This window comes from Myotis brandtii, unplaced genomic scaffold, assembly GCF_000412655.1.
Source record: "Myotis brandtii unplaced genomic scaffold, ASM41265v1 scaffold32, whole genome shotgun sequence".
Taxonomy (NCBI): domain Eukaryota; kingdom Metazoa; phylum Chordata; class Mammalia; order Chiroptera; family Vespertilionidae; genus Myotis; species Myotis brandtii.
The window spans coordinates 6,544,479-6,564,829 of NW_005362269.1; the positions used below are offsets into that span (position 1 = coordinate 6,544,479).

The following is a 20,351-nucleotide window of genomic DNA, read 5'->3' on the forward strand; positions in this document are numbered from 1 at the left end:
CCCCGCCCCCCCGCCCCACCCGCGGCCCCGCTCTTGTGAGACCTGGAGGCACATTGTCAGCGTTTAAGTTCTAAACCTGGTCCTTAGAACTCAGCAACAAGGCCATGGACTCCATGACCCAGGATCATTTGTGGGTAGAAGAGGGGGCCGAGCCTGTATGGGGTAAATGGGGCTCACAGATATTGGAGTGATGGAGAGTCAAGAAGTTCAGAAATATAAAGAGAACTCGGAGCCAGTGCTGGGCATGACAGTCCTGGTACCTCCTCCCATTGGACCTGCTCACTGCCTGGTGCTCTCCGAAACAGCATCCCTACTGACTTGCAGCATGCCTTACATTTCCCAAGGGCTTTCACACATGACGTCGCAAGTATACTGTAATAACGCCTGCCATTCAGCGTTAGTAACAAGGGATAACATCCATCCAGCTTTTACTACTGGATAAACAACTTACAAAGCCTTATGGGGTAGATATACTACTCCCATTTTTTTTAAAAAAGGGAAACTAAAGGTTGGGGAGGTTTTGTCATTCACAGGCCACACAGCAGAATGAAGATTAAAACCCCAGCAGGCTGACTTCAGACTCCATGCTCTGCCTCTCCCAGCGAAGTGCATACCAATTAACTTGTCAAAACTATGATCTTCTAGCACCAATGGAAACTTGAGGTCTACTCTCTCAGCCTTGCCATTTGCTGGTTATCTGAACTGAAGCATGGTACTTTTTCTCCTCTCTCAATTTCCTCATGTGTAAAATGTGGCTTTGCAAGAGATGTTTATAAATTCCCATAAAATCAGTGCTTCATCTTACCCTTCCACAGCCCTGAGAGTCGGATCTTAGCATATCTAATTTTCAGAAGAAGAAACTCAACACTAGTGTAGTCAAAAGGGTTGTTTAAGGTCAAATAGCTAAAGCCAAAACTAAAACCCTGGCTTTAGACCCCAAACGCTGTAACTCTTTCTATTGGAACATATTCACAGACCCATTCCCCCAGCGATCTGACCTAGATTAGGGCTGTAGCCTACAGCCTAGCGGCCCAGCTGATGAATTTGATAAGGTTCCCAGAACTCCCGCTGCCCCAGGCCAAGTTTGGTAGTAGAGTGTGGTCCTCAACTTTTGGGTCAAATGCAGCTAAATGGTTCATTCTATTCCCACTTCTCTTTGAGTCTTCAGCTCCCAAATAAGAAAGCTGACTGGGATCCCCATGGGGCAGGGTGGGGGCTTTGCTGTAGCAGGGGTTGTAAGAAAACAATAACTTCTGCCATACTTGGGTCAGCAAGACCTTTAGGAAAGAGGGGCATTCTGGGATTGAGGGCTGGTTCTCTGCCTAATTCTGAGAGCACAAAGAGCAAGTAAATGAACAGTCATGAAGTCATCTCATTCCTTCTCAGCTTCTCGGCCGGACAGGGCCACCCTGAGGGGCTTTCATAGCAGGAAGCATGAGGTCACGGCAAACTTGTGCACTAAGACCCATTCTTGAGCTGCTGGTATATCAATGCAGAGCCCAACTCAGAGGAGGGTGCTTTGTGAGGTTGGCATGGCTAGGACTTTCGAGGCACGCCTGTCCCCTCCCTGCCTTCCCCAAGGCGGAGAACAGAAATCTTAAGGAAGGAAAGACTTTTGGCCAAGGGGCATTGAAGAATATGTGTGGACACACCACAGCTGGACAGCCTCCTCAAAGATACAAAGACACAGCCAACTTGCCTGCTACCTGCTACCACACATCTAGTGTCCCTTTCGTCATTCAAGGGTAATCTGATAAAGTAACCTGAGTTGGTAATGACTGACAGTGGCCTGTGCTGCTGTCTTCACACCACATCTCCCATCTCTACATGCCACTCAAGTCCATTATGCCCCCTGCCAGAGTCCACCTTCCCTTCTCCTCCAGTCCATCCCATCAGCCCAGAGTCTGAGAAGGGTCACTGCAACCCAGTGTTTCAACCTGGGCACTAGTGACACTCGGAGCCAGGTAATTCCCTGGGGGGAAAGGGGAGATTGTCCTGTGTTGTAGGTTAGCAGCACCCCTGGCCTCTACCTTTTAGGTGCCAATAGCATCCACCTCTTGGCCATGACAATCAAAACTGTCCCCAGACATTGCCGAGTGCCCCCTCCTTTGCTGGCTCAGATGGTCAAACAAACAAATAGTATATTTTATAATAATTACATTGAATTAAAATTGGTATAAATCATCGTGAAGCATATTTTCTTTGCTTCATATTAGTTACCCGCATATCAACAAAAGTTTAAGTAAATGGATGATTGAAAACAAAATCACTCCTGATTGAGAACCTCTGCTCTGCTCTGAGCCTATGACTTTGCAGTGGTTCTCAACCTTCCTAATGCCGCGACCCTTTAATACAGTTCCTCATGTTGTGGTGACCCCCAACCATCAAATTATTTTCGTTGCTACTTCATAACTGTAATTTTGCTACTGTTATGAATTGTAATGTAAATATCTGATATGCTATATGTGTTTTCCTATGGTTGCGACCCACAGGTTGAGAACCGCTGCTTTAATGGGCCCCCTGGTAGGAAGAGCAAGCAAACCATGAAATGTGCATGATTCACTACCTTCAATGTTCACCAGTGGGTTGTGAAGCCAACTAAAATGTATCCATCTGAAAAACCATTTTTTAAATGACAAATCTTCGTGCAAACATCTGTACTGAAAAACTACTTTGAGGGGAAAAATACCCAATATGGATATAGAAGCAAAATAAGAAAATCTTCATAACCTAAAGTCACATTAAAAAAGACTACAACCCTAACCGGTTTGGCTCCATGGATAGAGCGTCGGCCTGCGGACTCAAGGGTCCCAGGTTCGATTCCGACCAAGGGCATGTACCTTGGTTGCGGGCACATACCCAGTAGGGAGTGTGCAGGAAGCAGCTGATCGATGTTTCTCTCTCATCGATGTTTCTAACTTTCTATCCCTCTCCCTTCCTCTCTGTAAAAAATCAATAAAATATATTTTTTAAAAAAAGACTACAAAAACCTTAGCAGACTACAAAACCTTACAGATCCAAGTGAAAAAGGAATAATTAGACTTCTGATTAGGTGAGATGACAGGATTACCAGAAATCACTCCTTTTGCTTAACCTTCTGTTAATATGTGAGAAATTAACATAAAGCAAGGAAAATGTATGCTTCATGGTGATTCTAACCAATGGTTAACATTGGTTTATCTAACCAATTTTAATCAGATGCAATTATCCTAAAATTGACCATTTTAGCCATCAAAGGAAAGGGTGCATGTAGGAAACAACAGGTTCACACTTGGCCTCTCCTGCTGGCTCCCTTGGTCTTTAGTCAGGGGAAACAACGCTTTGGAGGAGGGACATCTCCATCTAGTTCCGCTGTTGTCTCCTCACTTCTCAGGGGTGGGACTAGGGAGGGCAGTTGTTTGGTAGCTATTTGTTGACCGGAACTTACCTCGGATTTCAGCATGGTGGTTCGAGGGTTGCCACTCGGAGTATAATGCGTTTCTGTGTAGGTTGGAGCGAAAAGGTATCTGTGAAGAATAAGAAAAGACATTAGTCTCCTGAGGTGATGGACTCCACCCTCCTGGGAACTATGGCTGGCCATTCTAACTGAAGCAGGCAGAACTATCCCCCACGTCTCAGTGCAGGAGAAATGGGGTGGCCAAAGGGACTAAGAAACTAAAAGAAAACCAGGAGGAAGAGTTTACTATGAATTTTGTATTTGTGGGGGTTATCATTGAGTTCAGACAACCAGATGGAGTCAACAGACGAAAGCAGTGATCTTAAACTTTTTCTGAGTCCTGGGAACACACATGCAAACACATAACTCAAAATTTACCTGGATTGATTTTTCTACCACTGCATCCAAGGAAGAATCAGCACACCAATTTTTCTTTAAGGAAATACCTCTCCCCTGTTGCATGTTTTGGTGAGACTGTCAATCCAGGTGTCCTCCCCAGCCTTGCCAAGGGTGGCCATGATCCAAGCTAAGCCAATGGAATAATGCTGCAAGAGCTGAACAGATGGGAGCAATCCATCTGTTCCTTTGTTCCTGCTGCATGGATTCCTGAGTCTGCCTTGGCCTGTCCTTTCTGAGACCTAGTGGTTCAGATTTCCTGAGACCTGGTACTTCTGTGTGTTACCCTTCTAATAAATTCTTTTCTAAAATTAGACATTGGTTTCTCTCTTACTACAGACCGCCTGAAGCTGAGGTTAAGAATATCTCACCAAAGGAAAGGCAACACCAAGCAAAGTTCCTAGAATTTCTCTAAAAGTAAAAAATTATATACACACACACACACACACACACACACACCTGAAGCTGAGGTTAAGAATATCTCACCAAAGCAAAGGCAACACCAAGCAAGGTTCCTAGAATTTCTCTAAAAGTAAAAAATTATACACACACACACACACACACACACACACACACACACATATACATATATATTCCCAAGTGACCGTTACAACCAAATGACTGGAACGACCGGAACAACCAGACGACCAGCCAGTAGCTATGATGCACACTGACCCCCAAGTGACCGTTACAACCAAATGACTGGAACGACCAGACGACCAGCCAGTAGCTATGATGCACACTGACCCAGACTTTGCTGCTGGGGCCCTGACAGCCCCGAATCTGGTTCACCCACACCCCAGGCCCAGCCAGGAGGAATCCCACCCGTGCATGAATTTGTGCACCAGGCCTCTAGTAATAATAATAATAATAAAGGAGCCAATGGATGCTCCAACTAGCTCAGCCACACTGAAAGCAGAATGTACCTGTAGAAAGTCAAGGTCAGAGGGCAAAAAGGTTTCTAATGGAAGAGAAATTGGAGTCTAACCAAAAACAAAGAATTAAGTGGATCTATATATACTAATTGGAAAGAATGTCTAAAATTGAGTTCGACAAAAAAATAAGTTTTAGGAAAATATGCATTTTCAAAATCCCTTTAAGTGAAAAACAATAATAGTCCACCCTAATGCAGCGGTTGCCAACCTTTCAGACCTCACGGACCACCAGTGGTCCGCGGACCACCAGTTGGAAACCGCTGCCCCAGTGTCTGCATTGAAAACAACTGGGGAAGCCAGTGCCCACTGCTGATGGTGGTTATCTGAGGGGACTGCAGATGTTCACAATGTCAGTTGCATATTTCTGAAAATCGGTTGATTTTTTAAAATAATGATCTTGCGTTTATTTTGAAAACTGAAAACCTAATTTGAAACTCCTTTTCAGAAGAAGAAAATATAGGCTCAGGCCAGCATGGAAGGCCAAAGGAATCTGCAGGGACCACTCTGATTCTGGAAGAGGTGACATTTCCCAAAAAGATGGGGTCATTGAAGAGCGTCTCTAGAGTCACTTCCAACTCTAATAAGAGTTCTGGGACTCCTGACGCTCAGATTCCCCTCCACCCCTAGAGTGCAGTCAGAAGGCAAATGCCACAGAATGATCTCTTGTATCATGTCAAGCCCTTCAACATCCAGCCTTGGACAACAAGAAAAGAAACCCAATGGGGAAATGTCAAAATAAAGCAAAGCCCAAAACTCAGCTTGTGTAGAGAAGCTCTCATTACAAGGAAACTCTGGGTCAGTAGCTAACTTGCCGAGTTCTGCCTCCCAGCCCTTTCTCTTTCTCCTGAGCATCTAAGCAGCCAAGTATCTAGGGAGGAGTCACTTATGTGTCTGAGGGAGATAAACTGTGGGCCCCATGAGGACAGAGGCCAAGCTGCTCTGCTCACCAGTATATATCCCTGTTTAACATTTACTCAATGAAAGAACAATTTAACTAATTATTGGATGAAGGAATGGATAAACGAAGGAACCAGTAAATGAATGAGTCGATCAGCATGCTAGGAGCTGAGAACATGGTCTGGTGTCGGCGAGACTAAGGTTTCAATACCAGTTCTAACATTTGCTGTGTCTATGGCCATAAATGACTTACTTTTTCCCTCTGAATATCTGTTTTCTCTTCTTCAAAAATGAAGACAATATCCTTACTTAACATGATTGCCATAAGAGTAAACCGACAAAATGCAAGAAAAGGGCTTACCACCAAGTAGGTACAGAGTGGAGCTTAGTAAAGGTCAGCGTTTATCACTATTGCTTTCAACAGGAAGTACCATGGAAGGACCCAGCAAAACTGATGGAATTACCTATTTCCCTTTAAATCTCCCCAGCCAGTAACGCTCCAGTAGATCACTTGGGAGTGGCAAAAAAAGCAATTAGCTCATTCCTGCAGCCCCATTTCCTAGGTCTGGTTTCAGAGACTGCATAATGGACAGCCAGGCAGGGGTTCAGAGTTTAATGGTCTATCCAGGCGCCAGTGGGATGTAAACGTTCTCATTGAAAATGTACTCCTGATAAATACATTATCAGCCTCTTCTCAGTCTTAGGGGGAGAATTATTCATCCGGCGACATTAAGACGCTCCAAAGAAAGCCATCCAGAGTGAACCTCACAGGTGACCACATTCTTGCCAGTCCTCAGCCACTCATAAGACTCTCAGAGTCTCCACATTGAAAGGACTTTAAGAATCAGGCAAACTTACTGGACTATGGGCTCACTAAGAGCAGGGGACATGGCTGCCTTGTTTGAGGCTTCTCCGCAGCTTCCAGCTGCTACCAGGCAGGAGGCCCATATTTATTTGGTGAATAAGTGGACGAATGAATAAATGAATGAACATTCTACTTTGTACAGGAATCTGCCAGATGGCCATTCATCTCTGGACATAGCCAGTGACAGGGAGCTCCTGAGACCGCATCTAGTAGTTAAAGAAAGTCCTTACACTGAACCAGAAACTACCTCTCTGTGAGCGGTGCCTACTTGGCCTTTCCTTCTGTCTTCTGAGTCTCCAAGGAACAATCGGCTTCCTCGTCTACCTAACTGCCCTCCTGGGACCAGCAGCATCAGCCCTGCTAGGAGCTAGTTAAAAATGCAGCTTGTCGGGCTCCACCCCAGGTACACCGAAGCCGGCAGACCTCTGGGGTTGAGATCAAAACGAACACTCTAGACCACAAGATTTCAACATACTTTTAAGGAAGGCAATCTTCAGAAATATCAAAGAAGCTCGGGTCATCTTCCTGCCTCCATCGCACCCTGCCTCCACCACACCCTGGATCCTTCTGAGCTTGGGAAACCCAGAAAAGTTGCCATCAGAATCGTTCACATGTATTTATGTGTTCAATTACTTCACCCTCACGACACACCTCTGAGGAAGGTACTAACCCCTTCCCCATGTTGTAACTGAGGACATTGGGAACTGGATGTGTAACTGTCCAGGCTCTCACGGTACCGTGTCAGAGCCGGGTTTCCAACCAGGTCTGCTGGTCCTGACCATACTTTTAAAGCAGTTTTCTGTTCTGTCTCTCTTAGAAGGTGGGAGCATAAAACTACAGCACTGCCAGGAACCAGCAGTCCAAAGCACAGTTTGATGGCGATGACAGTGGCCTTGAGGACACATGTGCTGTTACACAAAGGAGATTCAGCTCTTAAGTGCGATTGGGTGCAGAGAGGAGCAATAGGCATAAAAGCAAAGCATGGGGCAGGAAGAAGAGGATGGACACGTGAGAACTTCAGGGCTAGTTGTGTGTGTGTGTGTGTGTGTGTGTGAGAACTTCAGGGCTAGTTGTGTGTGTGTGTGTGTATGTGTGTGTGTGTTGCAATAACAACCCTTTCCCCAAATGGGGTTGCAGATGTTGGCCAGGAAGGTCCTTTCTTCTTGAAGCAAAAGGAAGGGTCATGTTTCATCACCACCATCTGTGCAATTTTACTGATAGATGAGACACTGCTTTCGAATACTTCCCGCTGCCCCGAGCTGGGCCCATCTGTGCCCATGCAATGCCCTGGCACTGCTCTCAGGACCTGCAGACACTGCTGTCCCCTCGCAGAGTGGCCACGGGGCCACTGAGCAGCCCAGCTCGGCCCACCCGCCCCTTCTCTGACCACATCTTGTTCTCATCTCCTCCCTGACAAGGAGCTGGCTCAGCAGATCGGCAGGAAGCCGTCTCTCAGCACTGGAGTGTATTAGGATTTTCAGGAAACGAGTTGTGAGTGATGTGTGTCCAGGAAGAGAGAAGGGCTATCTAAGATTTCCCACCCCGCCCCCTCCTTTTTCTGGCTTTGATGGAAAAGCAGTTTCTGTGCACCCTCCTGCCCTCTGTAAGAGCCCCCTGCGGGTCCCTCCAGGCTCACAAGCCCGCAGGCAGGTCCACATCCTGTCCAATGCTAACAGCAGCCAGCATTGGAATGTCCACCTGGCGAAACCCAGGCTGCCCCAGACCCCAAAGTCCTTGAGCAAGACCTGCATCTTCTGAATGCCACCTGGGGAAATCAGCTCCCAAATATCAGACATAAAACATAAGGTTGCTCTCCAGGGAAGGACAAGTGAACTGCCCGTGGCAGCCTGGAACCTTTTTGTAACGTGTCGTCTGATCCCAAAGGCACACTCCCCTGACCCCACCTTTCCTAAGGCTCGGGGCCTTCAAACCCAGCACCATCGTCTGAAGGGCTGTTTACTGTCAGACAAACTTGAAATGCCTCTCTCAACTTCAACTCAAAGCAACGTTGCAAAATATCTCTCAGATCAGCTCTCCTTCCTGCTGCTTCAGATAAGCAAAGCGGTGAAGACAGAGTGCCAACAATTTCCAAACCACCTTGAAAAACCTATGCAGACAAGCTCAGCGGAAGCAAACATCACTCCGCCATCCCAGGGGCTATTTTTACTGACTGCTTCTTCCCCCAGCTTTTGGCCCCATCTTGCTTTTCCGAGAGTATCCGGGCACTTAGACACTGGTGATGCTTGGGAGGTGCAGCCTGGCCGGTCCCTCTTATTTTCCCTGGAGGAACCTTGCCCTGCCTTCCTGTATTGGTGATGACATAAGCCTCTTTCATTTCTTGCTCATGCTCTTAACGCCATCATTATGGGACTTAGTCCAGTAACTGCACTACACCCGGAAATGCTATGGAAAAAAAAATAGTATCCCAGGCCCCATCCCAGACCCACAGAGAATTTTATTCTCTAGAGAAGGACTCAGAAATCTGTATTTCTAATAGTTTTTCCAGGTGATACTTTTTCCGGCTCTGAGAATTCTCCTGCTCCACTGGATCAATTTTAACATTTTAAATTCTGTTTCCCATTTCTAACCTCCCCAAACCTAAAAAACGATACCAGCACAAGGTATAGGGAAAGCCTGGGGCTCGGAAAGCTTTGGTTTGAGTACCAGCCACACTACTCTCCAGATGACTGGCCTTTCAAACCCTGGAAATGAGTCAAGATGCCTGAAGTCCCCTTCAATGTCACAACAAGGGCACTGTCAGGTCATAGACTCTTGAGAGGCCAGCTGCCTTAAACTGGAAAAGACTATTCACAGTTAATTAGGGCAGCTCTTTTTAAAAACGAGAATGTAACTTGTAAAAACCTAATAAGGTACAATAGAGACGCAAATTATTTCCATCCAGTGGAAGAGAGAACAGCCAAGGGTTATGCATTGTTCATTGCCCCTAGGATATTAATTAACAAGCTTTGTATCTAATTTAAGCAATCCATTTCAACATTCCTTTTTTCTAATGTTTAAACCAGTCTTATCATCCTGCGGGTCCCCCATTTGTCAGTAAATAAGACTGAGAGGTGCATTTGTATGAGAAGAGCTTCACTCACTCGAGCCCCCCATTTCCCAGATGGCAAGTGAACAGAGGAATAATTACTACCCACAGCTTCCTCGAGAAAATCGAATGGGGAAATACAGTCAAACACTAGCTCTGATGCTTATTAGTTCTGTGAGTCTGTGCCTCAGTTTTCTCATCAATAAAATGGGGGAAATGGCAATCTACTTCATATGCTGTGAAAGGTTAGAAGACCAGCTAATTTAAAATATGTGCTTAAATAAAATGAAGAAATGTAAAAAAAAAAATTAAAAAACTCCTTGAACAGTGTCAAGTCTTTGTGTTTTACAAATATCGTTGGTATCGTTTTTTCCAGAACTACCTATGAAGCTTTAATCATTGTTACATAGAGATAATGAGTTTTTGAGGGTTCATAATCTAGTTTCTCTCCCCTCAAGGATGTTTGGAAATTTTAATATTAATGTTTTTTAATGAGCAAGGAGATACTATGCAAGTCACAAGCTACTCAGCCTGTTTCCCTATCAAATGAAAGCAGTGATGCCCAGGACGGGCAGGTTCTGGGAAGGGTTGGAGAGAAGCGGAGCGCTAGTCTCAGAGAGCGGACAAGGGCGCTCTTGTGCCATATTTGGGACAGTCATATACCAAATTCAGTAAGTATTGCTTTGTTTTCTTTTGTTTTCGAAGAAGAAAGACAAGGGGGGAAGAGATGGCTCGAGCTGTTTTAGAATCAAGATTTCTCAACCAGTGCTCATTCCATCCCTGACTCCAAAGGAATGGAAATAAACATGCCAAGGCAAGCCCCAAAGCCAAATAAGGGACTGACAAGTCCAAGGGCCCACGTTCCTTTCTGAGGGAATAGGGAGGCCATGGAAGGGGGAACTTGAAAGAAAGAGCAGGGATCTCCTCCTACCCCAAGGCCTCCCCAGAGCAAGCCTCATTGCTGCTGGGGACCAGCTGCAGCAGCAGCACTGGGAGCAAGATGGCACCACCCGCAAGCGTGGCCCAAAGCCAAAGCTACTTGGCATGTGTGTTTTTTTAACCTTCTATTAAGAAGTTTCCCAACAATGCGTTAAATCAACACTCCTTTTCACCAACCACTTCACCTTACATCGGCTCCTAGTCCCCACAAGACCTGGTTTTCTTCTGACCAGCTCCTGATCCCGTGTTTTGCTTTTATGTTAAATACCAAAGGATGTTTGGATAAGCGCTGTTTACTCCTTTGGTCAGCAGGGTCTTTATTTAATCCTCTTCAGGCCTCCCTCTTGGCTGCCTCCACAAAGATGAGCAAGCTCTCTGTGCAGACAGGGTCAACTTCCTGGGATCAGGGAGCTTAACTGGCAGGGACCTGTGGAGCCCTAAAAATGGCTCACCCACGCAGAGGTTACAGCTCTGTTTCAGTCCTGCGTAGCCCACTATGGGTATTTACTGGAAATGGATAAGAGCAGATAAGAGAAATGGGGTACTATTTTACTATTTCTGAGAAAGATAAAAAAGTGAAACATTGCTTGATAGTAGCCTTTTAGCAACCAGTCTTTGATAAATAACCACGAATGCTTGTTTATCAGATTAACCTGAAAGGAAGGACCAATGTGAAAGGTAACTGGCCATATTGTAGAGATAAACTTTGTGGATGAGACAGAGGAAGTGAAGAAAATGAACCTCTAAGATCACAGGACCTTTGAGAATATGCTTAGAAAGAAGGGAATAGGTGGACCATCCCATGAAAAACAAACAAAAAGCAGGTGGGTAAAGACCACAATCCAACTTGCCCTACAGGTGGGTGCCTGGTCCCTTTTAGGCTCTGATTAAAAATCCCATAACTTTGATAAATATTGCCTAATGTTTCTTTGCATCCTAAAGCACAAACCACAGCCGAAGCACAAGCCAAGAAGGTTAGAACTTGGAAAGGCCTCCTAAGTCGTCATGAACATCTGTTGTCCTGGCCTCGGCATCCCTGCCGCTTCCTTGGGATAACAGTGCCCTGATTTGCATTTAGAGAAATGTTCCCCTTTCGCTACCTACTGGCTGGGAGCACCCAGAGTCAGTCATTTCAAGCCAGGACAATCAGGTCTCATTTAGCTGAATTTCAAGGTGAGTGACACCTCGTGAAAATGGCTGGAGCTGAGTCACTCCAGTGGTGGCACCTGAGGAGACTGTCTATGAATTCCTCAATCCTATCCTTCCCAAGCCCCAGTCCTACACCTTTTCCCTCATTCGATGTGCTGTCCCGTATCCTTTCCATGAAGGGTTTTTTGGGGGGAGGGGCATTAGTGCAGAAACTACAGAATTTACCACAAAAAAAAAAAGAACCTCTATGCCACCCTCTCTGTCCAATGCTTACCCCATTTCACTTTTACAGATGAAGAACTTGAAAATGAGCAAAAGCAACATATCTACCATCATACAGTTCGATTTTGCTTCTAAACCCATCAGTCTAAATAAACGAAAGTAAGATAAGCTAAATGTCAGTGGTAAATAATCCAAGAGTCAGCCATCCAGACACTCCCAGAGGGCAGAGAGGAAGGATGCACATGCAATCTCATCAATAATTGCTTATTAAGCAGCATAATAGTGTACAAACTATGGGGCACACGGCATCGGGAAGACCGAGTTCCTCCTGGCTTGAATCCATCACCTATTTGCTCTGGGTCTTGGGCCAAGCAGCAGTACCTCTTCTGAGCCCTCGGCTCTGCATTTGCAAGCCCACTCACTCATGCCGCAAACATTTATTGAGGCCAACTGTGTGCCAGGCATCATGCACGGTTTTCCTGCACCTCTATCTCCCATCATGAAGATCAGAGGAGGCTGAATGGTGGCAGAATATGCCTCCCCAAATATACCACTTTAGCACAGGATTATTTGGAGCTGAAGGCAATTGAGAAGAAGCAGATACTACAAGCAAAGCACCTTGGCCTTCCCCTATTTGTCTAGAAGGACATCAATTTTCAAAGGCCTCCCTCCACTCCTCTCTCTCAAGGACAGAAGTTCATTACCAGAGACAATTTTAGACCCTATCAGTTTGGAGAAGGCACCAAAGGAATTTGCAAAACAAACTTGACTGACTAGCCTTTATCCACCATTTATATACCATATATTTACCCACAGCTTACTGCCTTTAGAGGCCTAACAGCTCTTTCCTTTATCCTGTCATTTCTCTACACATGTATTGTTCTTTGTTGAGGATGCTATAGAATACTGAATTCTAAGTGAGTTGCTCATTTTTCCCTGGATATCTCTCATGTAGACATGTTAACTTCTGTTTGTTTTTCTCTTGCTAATCCCTCTTGCTAATAAGCTGAGAACTTAGACAACTAGAGGGAAAATTATTTTTTTCTTCCCTATAAGGTCATCTGTGAAAGTCCTTTGCAAACACTAACAGGACACACAGAAGGTAGATACCACTATCTGGTTCTCAGAACCCAAGTCACTGTTTCAAGGCTCATCTTCCTGCCTTCCTAGAATTGCTGCAAACCAGTGCTGCAACCAACTTCCTAATTCCCCTAACAAGCTGCCTACATGTAGACAGGTATAGAGCAGGGGTGCATATGTGTGCATGCAGGTAAGGTGAAGAAAGACAGCCAACAGATCAGGTACTCAGAATGCTCACTCAACATTGCTGATCTCCTATAACCACACAACTGAAAGCAAGTTTATCCAAACCACAAATCTAACATCAAGAAGTCAAGAGATCACAGAGAACAGAATGATGGGTGTCAGAGGGAAAGGAGGTTGGGGGACTGGGTGAAAAAGGGGAAGGAATTGAGAAGTATAAATTGGTAATTACAAAACAGTCACAGGGATATACATCACAGCACAGGGAATATAGTCAATAATCTCTCTATATAAAAGGCTAATATGCTAAGTGTCCGTCTGGGTAATGATGTCATGTAGCAATGCCCAGCTTCCTCTTGTAGCGACTATCCTCCTTGGAGTTTCTTCAGCCCAGGAACACAACTTGCTTCATAGCCAGGTGGAAACATTTTGCACTGTAACCAAATGTCTGTGAAGCATTTTCCCATGCCTCGTCTCATTTGATCCTCACAGAAGTCCTGGAGTAGGTAGATAGGAGACTCGGTGGAATCCTATTTTCTTTCCATTAGCCAGAAAATGGAGATTTAGAAAGCTTAGAAACTTGACCCGATTGAAAAGAAGAAATGGTGGACCTTGAAAATGACTTCAAGTTTTCTCACTGCACAGAATATGGTCAAACACTGCTGCAGTTAAATATTTTACCCTTCGTTCTCCCTGCATGATCTACAATAATAATCTGCTTCATGTTGATATTTACTGCTGTGTTGCTGATAATTACCTGAAAGAGAAGTTGGGGTGCTTCACTGGGCTTAGCTAAATCAGAAAGCAGGTCTAATTAAGCAAGTTTATCTATATCTATAAAAGGCTAAGTTGACTCACGCATGTGTGATACATATAAAGTTCCTGCTGGTGCTAATCGCACATGTGTGTTTCCATCTGTCATTGTCAATCATGAATTTGGTTGACACTTCTATTATAGAGAAAGGGTGAATAGCGATATTAAAATATTTCTTCTAAATAATTTCCTTTCAATGTGCATGAATTCGTGCACTGGGCCACTAGTATTGTAATGACTACGTATGGTGACAGGTTGGTACTGAAAATATCACGGGGGACATTTTGTAAAGCATATGATTATAACCACTCCGCTGAACACTTGAAACTTAATACAAAATAATACTGAATGTGAACTATAATTGAAAAATAAAATAAAATAAATCAAGATATAAAGAACTTCTAGAATACCAAGAGCCTGTCATCTTTGCCAACACTTAGAATCACCTCTTTTGCTAGCACTCACCTCCCTCCAAAGGAATCCCTTTCTGTGACTTTCTCTTCCTTTCCTCAGAAAGCGGGGAGGGGGCTTGGAAAAAGAAACCATGCCTGATATAATGCAGCCATTATAGCCCCTTGGCCCATCTGGACCTCTCTCCAGGGAGACTGATGCAAGACAAGAAAATGTGGAGGCTGCCAGTTTTCTGCAAACCCATAACCTCAGGGGAAAAAGAAGGAGGAAAAGGGGGTAGTGGGGCCCATGGGAACTATGGAAGAGACTGGAAAAGAGCCATCAGTACAGAAGTCATAAAGACCCCATTTCTCCTTAAATTGGCTGAGGGAAGCCTGGCCTGGTCCACCCATTCAATGATATCATTGTTTTCAACAAAAGCTGGTTTGAGAACCCTCAGAGAGGTCCCCAGTGAGGCCTCAGCTGCTAGAATGGGCAGAGGTCTAACCAGTTCCTAGAATATCAAGTGCTTAGAATTGTAGATAAGGAGGAAAGACTATGTCAGAGCACAAATTACAGAGAATACTAGGACAAGGACAGACCTTCCTTTGGGGGCCATGGAAAAAATACAGGAGGCTACTTTTCACATAGATTTCACCACTGGCTCCCCACCACAATCCTGCAAAGTTGGTGACTAGGGATTATTACCTTCATCTAATGAGAAACCTAAAGACCTGAGGAAAGAAGTGGCTTGTCCCAGGTCCCACCACAAGCTAAGGACAAACCCAGGGATTGGCACCTCTGTCCTACTACTTCCTGAAGCAAGAACTTCAGACTGGTTCTTGAATTCATCCTCTCCCTCAACCCTATTCAACCCATCTCCAGTCTCCATGACTCCACCATATAAATATCTTTGAAATCCATCCCCTTCTCTCCATATCAGCTACCTCTTCCCTAAATTAGATCACCATAATTTCTCACTTAGATTATAATAAAGCATTTGAATGGATTTTGTTACTAATGCTGGTCTTGCCTCTTCCAATCCATTCTCCACACTTCATTGGAAGTAGTCCTGCTCAAATGTTTTTTGGGTGCTGTCACTATCTGGCTTTTAAAATATTCTTTATCAGGACACAACCCAGAACCCATGAGCACCTGCCACAGACAGCACCCGGACCTCACAACTAAGTGAACACCAGCAGGACCCTGAGCGCCTGCAGCTGACACCTCTGGGACCAGCTCCGTGGGGGAAGGGAGTACAGCTCAGAACAGGAACAATCAAGGTGTGAGACTCAAGGCAGACTCAGCCTCTGGGCTAAGAACTCCTCACCAGCTGGACTACTAGGGGCTTCGACCTCTCAGACCTCAATCAGGTTGCCCAGGGCCAGAAAGGGATAGTGACTCACACTGACCTGCACCAGAGAAGCTCCCAGGAGGCCCAGGATAGACACACCAAGGGACAAGATTCAACAACATCAGAGCAAAATCCAGTGAGCTCCACAAATAGTGGACCCAAAGGTTTTTGAGTGTGTTGTGTGTGTGTTTTGTTTGTTGGTGTGTGTGTGTGTGTGTGTGTGTGTGTGTGGATTTTTTTGTTTTTGTTGTTGGTTTTTTCCTCTTTTTTTCTTCTCTTTTTCCTTACATATCTCTAATTTCTCTCTTTCCTTTGATTCTATTCTACTTTATTCTTATTAATGTTTCTTATTTTATTTTGTTTTTATCTTTTTCCTCATTTTTTCCATTTTACTTTTCCTATCTATAGCTTAGTACACCCATGATTACTATATTTTAGATTCATTATTATTATTTCATTTATTTTCTGTCTTCTTTTCTTTTTTCTCCTACACTAGTTCTTTTAGCTTCCTGTTTGCTTCCATATAGCCATTTTTTCATCTTATTTTTTCCCTTTTTCTTTAAATCCACTCTAAGTCTTTGGTCATGTGTCTTTTAGTATTCTTTTTTTATTTTTTATTTTCTTTGCTTTCTCTTCTTTGTTCTTCTTAGTCTTTCCTGTTATTGTTACACTGAGTAGCTTGATTTTCGTGGTTTTTGGTTTGGTCCTGTTGTGTCTTATTCTGTTCTATCAGCACCTGTATATGTATAACAGCTGGCACCATGATGTTGGGGTTGAACTTCACCAGGAGCAAGTTGGAGGGAAGATCCCTCCCACCAACAGGACATCAATAATCAAGTCCCAATTACAACAGGAGAGCCTAAATAACACACACAAGGGGCATTCCTAGAGCATCCAGCTCAGGTGAACAAAGAAACTGCACCACTGATCCCTCCAGACATTTTCTACATAAGGCCATCCCACAAAGACTGGCAGGCATAACAGTTCTATCTAATACATGGAAACAAATACAAAGAGACAGCTAAAATGGGGAGACAAAGAAACAACCCCCAAATGAAAGAAAAGAAGGAATCTCCAGAAAAAGAACTAAATGAAATGGAAACAAGCAATCCATCAGACATAGAATTCAAAGAAATGGTTATAAAGGTGCTTAAGGAGCTTAGTGCAAATTACAAGGAACTCAGTGGGAACTATAGCAGCATGAAAGAGGAAATAGAAGCCATTAACCAGAACCATACAGAAATGAAGAATAACATATGACATCAAGAACACACTGGAAGGAATTAAAAGTAGATTGGATGAAGCAGAGATCGAATCACTGATTTGGAAGACAAGAGAAAAATAAATACCCAATTACAACAGCAAATAGAAAAATGAATTAAAAACAGGAAGCCGAAGCCGGTTTGGCTCAGTGGATGGAGCGTCGGCCTGCGGACTGGGGGGTCCCAGGTTCGATTCCGGTCAAGGGCATGTGCCTGGGTTGTGGGCACATCCCCAGTGGGAGATGTGCAGGAAGCAGCTGATCGATGTTTCTCTCTCATCGATGTTTCTGACTCTCTGTCTCTCTCCCTTCCTCTCTGTAAAAAATCAATAAAATATATTTAAAAAAAAAAAAAAGCAGGAAGATGTAACAACATCCACATTATAGGAATACCAGAAGGGGAAGAGGGTGAGCAAGGAACAGAGAACCTGTTTAAAGAAATAATGACAGAAAACTTCTCCAAAATGGTAAAGAAAAATGTCACACAAGTTCAGGAGGCACAGAAAGCCCCAATCAAGATGAACCTAAAAAGACCGACACCTAGACACATCATAATTAAAATGGCAAATGTTAAAGACAAAGAAAGAATCTTAAAGCAACAAGAAAGAGACGGAAAATTACCTGCAAAGGAGTTCTCATTAGAATGACAGCTGACTTCTCAATAGAAATGCTTCAGGCCAGAAGGGCATGGCATGAAGTATTCAAAGTAATGAAAAGCAAGGGCTAAATCTAAGACTGCTGTATCCAGCAAGGTTATCATTTAAAATTGAAGGTGAAATAAAAAGCTTTCCAATCAACCAAAGGACTTGTATGCATGCATATAAGCATAACCAATGGACATAAGACACTGGGGGGTAGGGGAGGCCAGGGGATTGTCAAGGGTGGGGGAAAAAAGGGACACATATGTAATACCCTTTGTAATACTTTAAGCAATAAAAAAAAAGATACAAAAAAACAAAACAAAACAAACAAAAAAAAGAAATAAAAATTTATCCACACAACAGCAATATTTTTAACAGAAGAAATGTGGAAAAAAAAAAAAAAAAAAAAGATTTCCAGACAAAAAATGTTAAAGGAGTACATTACCACCAAACCAACAATGCAAGAAATGTTAAAGGGACTGCTTTAAGAAGAAGAAATGGAGAGAAAGAGAAGATCATAAAGAAAATAAAAATGGCAATAAATAAATACCTATCCATAATAACCTTAAATATAAATGAATTAAATGTTCCAGTCAAAAGACCTAGGGTGACTGAATGGATACAAAAACATGACTCATATATATGCAGACTACAAGAGACCCACCTCAGAACAAAAGATACACACAGACTGAGAGTGAAGGGATGAAAAAATATATTCCATTCAAATGGAAAGGACAAAAAAGCTGGGGTAGCAATACTCATATCAGACAAAATAGACTTCAAAATAAAGGCCATAACAAGAGACAAAGAAGGCCACTACATAATACTAAAGGGAATGATTCTACAAGAAAATATAACCCTTGTAAACATATACGTACCCAATATAGGAGCATTAAAGTACATTAAAAAAACTCTTGATGGACTTTAAGGCAGAGATTGACACCTACACAGTCATAGTAGGGGACTTTACCACAGCCCTATTTCTTATTTACTTCACTTCCTCCTAGAAGCTGACCCTCAATCCAGGGTAGGTTCCCTTTCCCCAAGCTCCCATAGTATCTCAACTTCCTCCATCACAGCATGTCCACTCTTCAGAATTAAAATGATTTGGCTGGTTGGAATACTGAATTCCTAAGAGATTATTAACACCACAGCTTTGACTCCCCTTGATCCAGACCAAATATTTATATATTAATTTCTCAGTCTGAATTCCTTTTCATGCTTCCACTCACCTCTCTTCCCTCCCTCCCTCATCCAAAGACTCTCCTTACTCCCCCAAGACAGAGCTCCAGGCTGTCCTCCTTAGAGAAGCTTTCTCTCTCCCGGAGTCAGAAATCCTCTCTTCCCTCCTGCCTCCTCAGCAGTGAACTTTCAACTCTCTTATGTAAAACTGTAATATGCCTTGGATTTGGCTGTCCATGTTTTCTCTCTCAGAGAGTACACAGCCAGAGGGCAAGGATAATGTGTTTGCTCCTGCTCCCTAGAGCACCTAGCATAGGGCTTTACTAGTACACATAGGTGCTTAATCTGTATTTGCTGAAATCAACCTTGTAGAATGGGGTCAAGTTAGCTGTGGCTGAAAAGGCAGGAGATCCATCAATAGATGTATGGATAAGCAAAAAGTGATAAATTCATACAATGGAATAACAACAAAAAGGACTGAAGTACTGATACATGCTGTTCAACATGGATAAAACTCACAAACAATACACTAAATAGAAAGAAGCCAGTCCCAAAGGACCACATATTGTATATTCCTTTTATAGGAAATGTACAGAATAAGCAAATGCATAGAGACAGGAATCAGGTTAGTGGTTTCCTAGGGCTGAATAGGGTAGGTGGGGAGCGACTGCTTATACGAGTTTGCTGGGGCTGCACAACCAAAGTACCACAAACTATGTGGTTTAAAAAAACAAATTTATTGTCTTACAGTTCTGGAGGCTAGAAGTCCAAGATCAAGGTGTTGGCAGGGCCATGCTGTCTCCAAAGACTCTCAGGGAGGATCTGTTCTGGGCTCCTCTCCCAGCTGCTGGTGGTGCCTTGGCTGTGGCAGCATAACTTTAATCTTCACATGGAGTTCGCCTTGTGTGCATGTCTGTGTCTAAATTCCCCTTTTTATAAGAACATCAGTCATACTGAATTAGGGAGCACCTTTCTCCAGGATGAGTTCATTTTAACTAATTATATCCACAATAACTCTATTTCCAAATAAGGTCACTCTGAGGCACTTAGTGGTTAGGACTTTGATATATGAATTTGGGGGCACACATTCAACTCATAACTGCTGATGGCTTCTTTTCAGAGTGATGAAAATGTTCAAAAACCAGAATATGGTGGGGTTGCACAGCTCTGTAAATAAACTAAAAATATATTGAGTTGTGTACTTTAAGTGGATGAAGTATATGGTATCTAAGTTATATATCAATAAAGCTATTTGTGATGTTTGATTTTTTTTTTTAATGCAGGAGAGCTTGGGTTTAGTCTGCCCAAACTACAAAGTCAACCACTGGTAATAGTACGTGAAGCAAGTTATCTAAATAAAGGTGATGAGATGTAATTTAGAGAGAAACCAAAGGTAATGTGCCTTAATCTTCCTATGTGTTCCATGTAAATTTCCTTTGACCCAATGATTCACATCTAGGAGGTGTGACCCAGTGACTCACATCTAGCAAATGCCTCTATAGCAGGCATCTCCTACACTATAGGTAAGACCTTCCAAAGAATACAAGAGTGTTCACTCCAG

The 20,351-nt window shown here is 43.5% G+C and overlaps 1 protein-coding gene across 1 annotated transcript in view; it reads right to left on the reverse strand.

Annotated features, from left to right (window-relative positions):
- Positions 1 to 20,351, reverse strand: part of ADAM19 (ADAM metallopeptidase domain 19) — a 77,250-nt gene that overhangs the window by 42,870 nt on the left and 14,029 nt on the right. Inside the window, exon 3 of the mRNA XM_014543158.1 lies at positions 3,428 to 3,506. Coding sequence (XP_014398644.1) covers positions 3,428 to 3,506 — 79 coding nt within the window. The remainder of the gene's footprint in view (positions 1 to 3,427; positions 3,507 to 20,351) is intronic.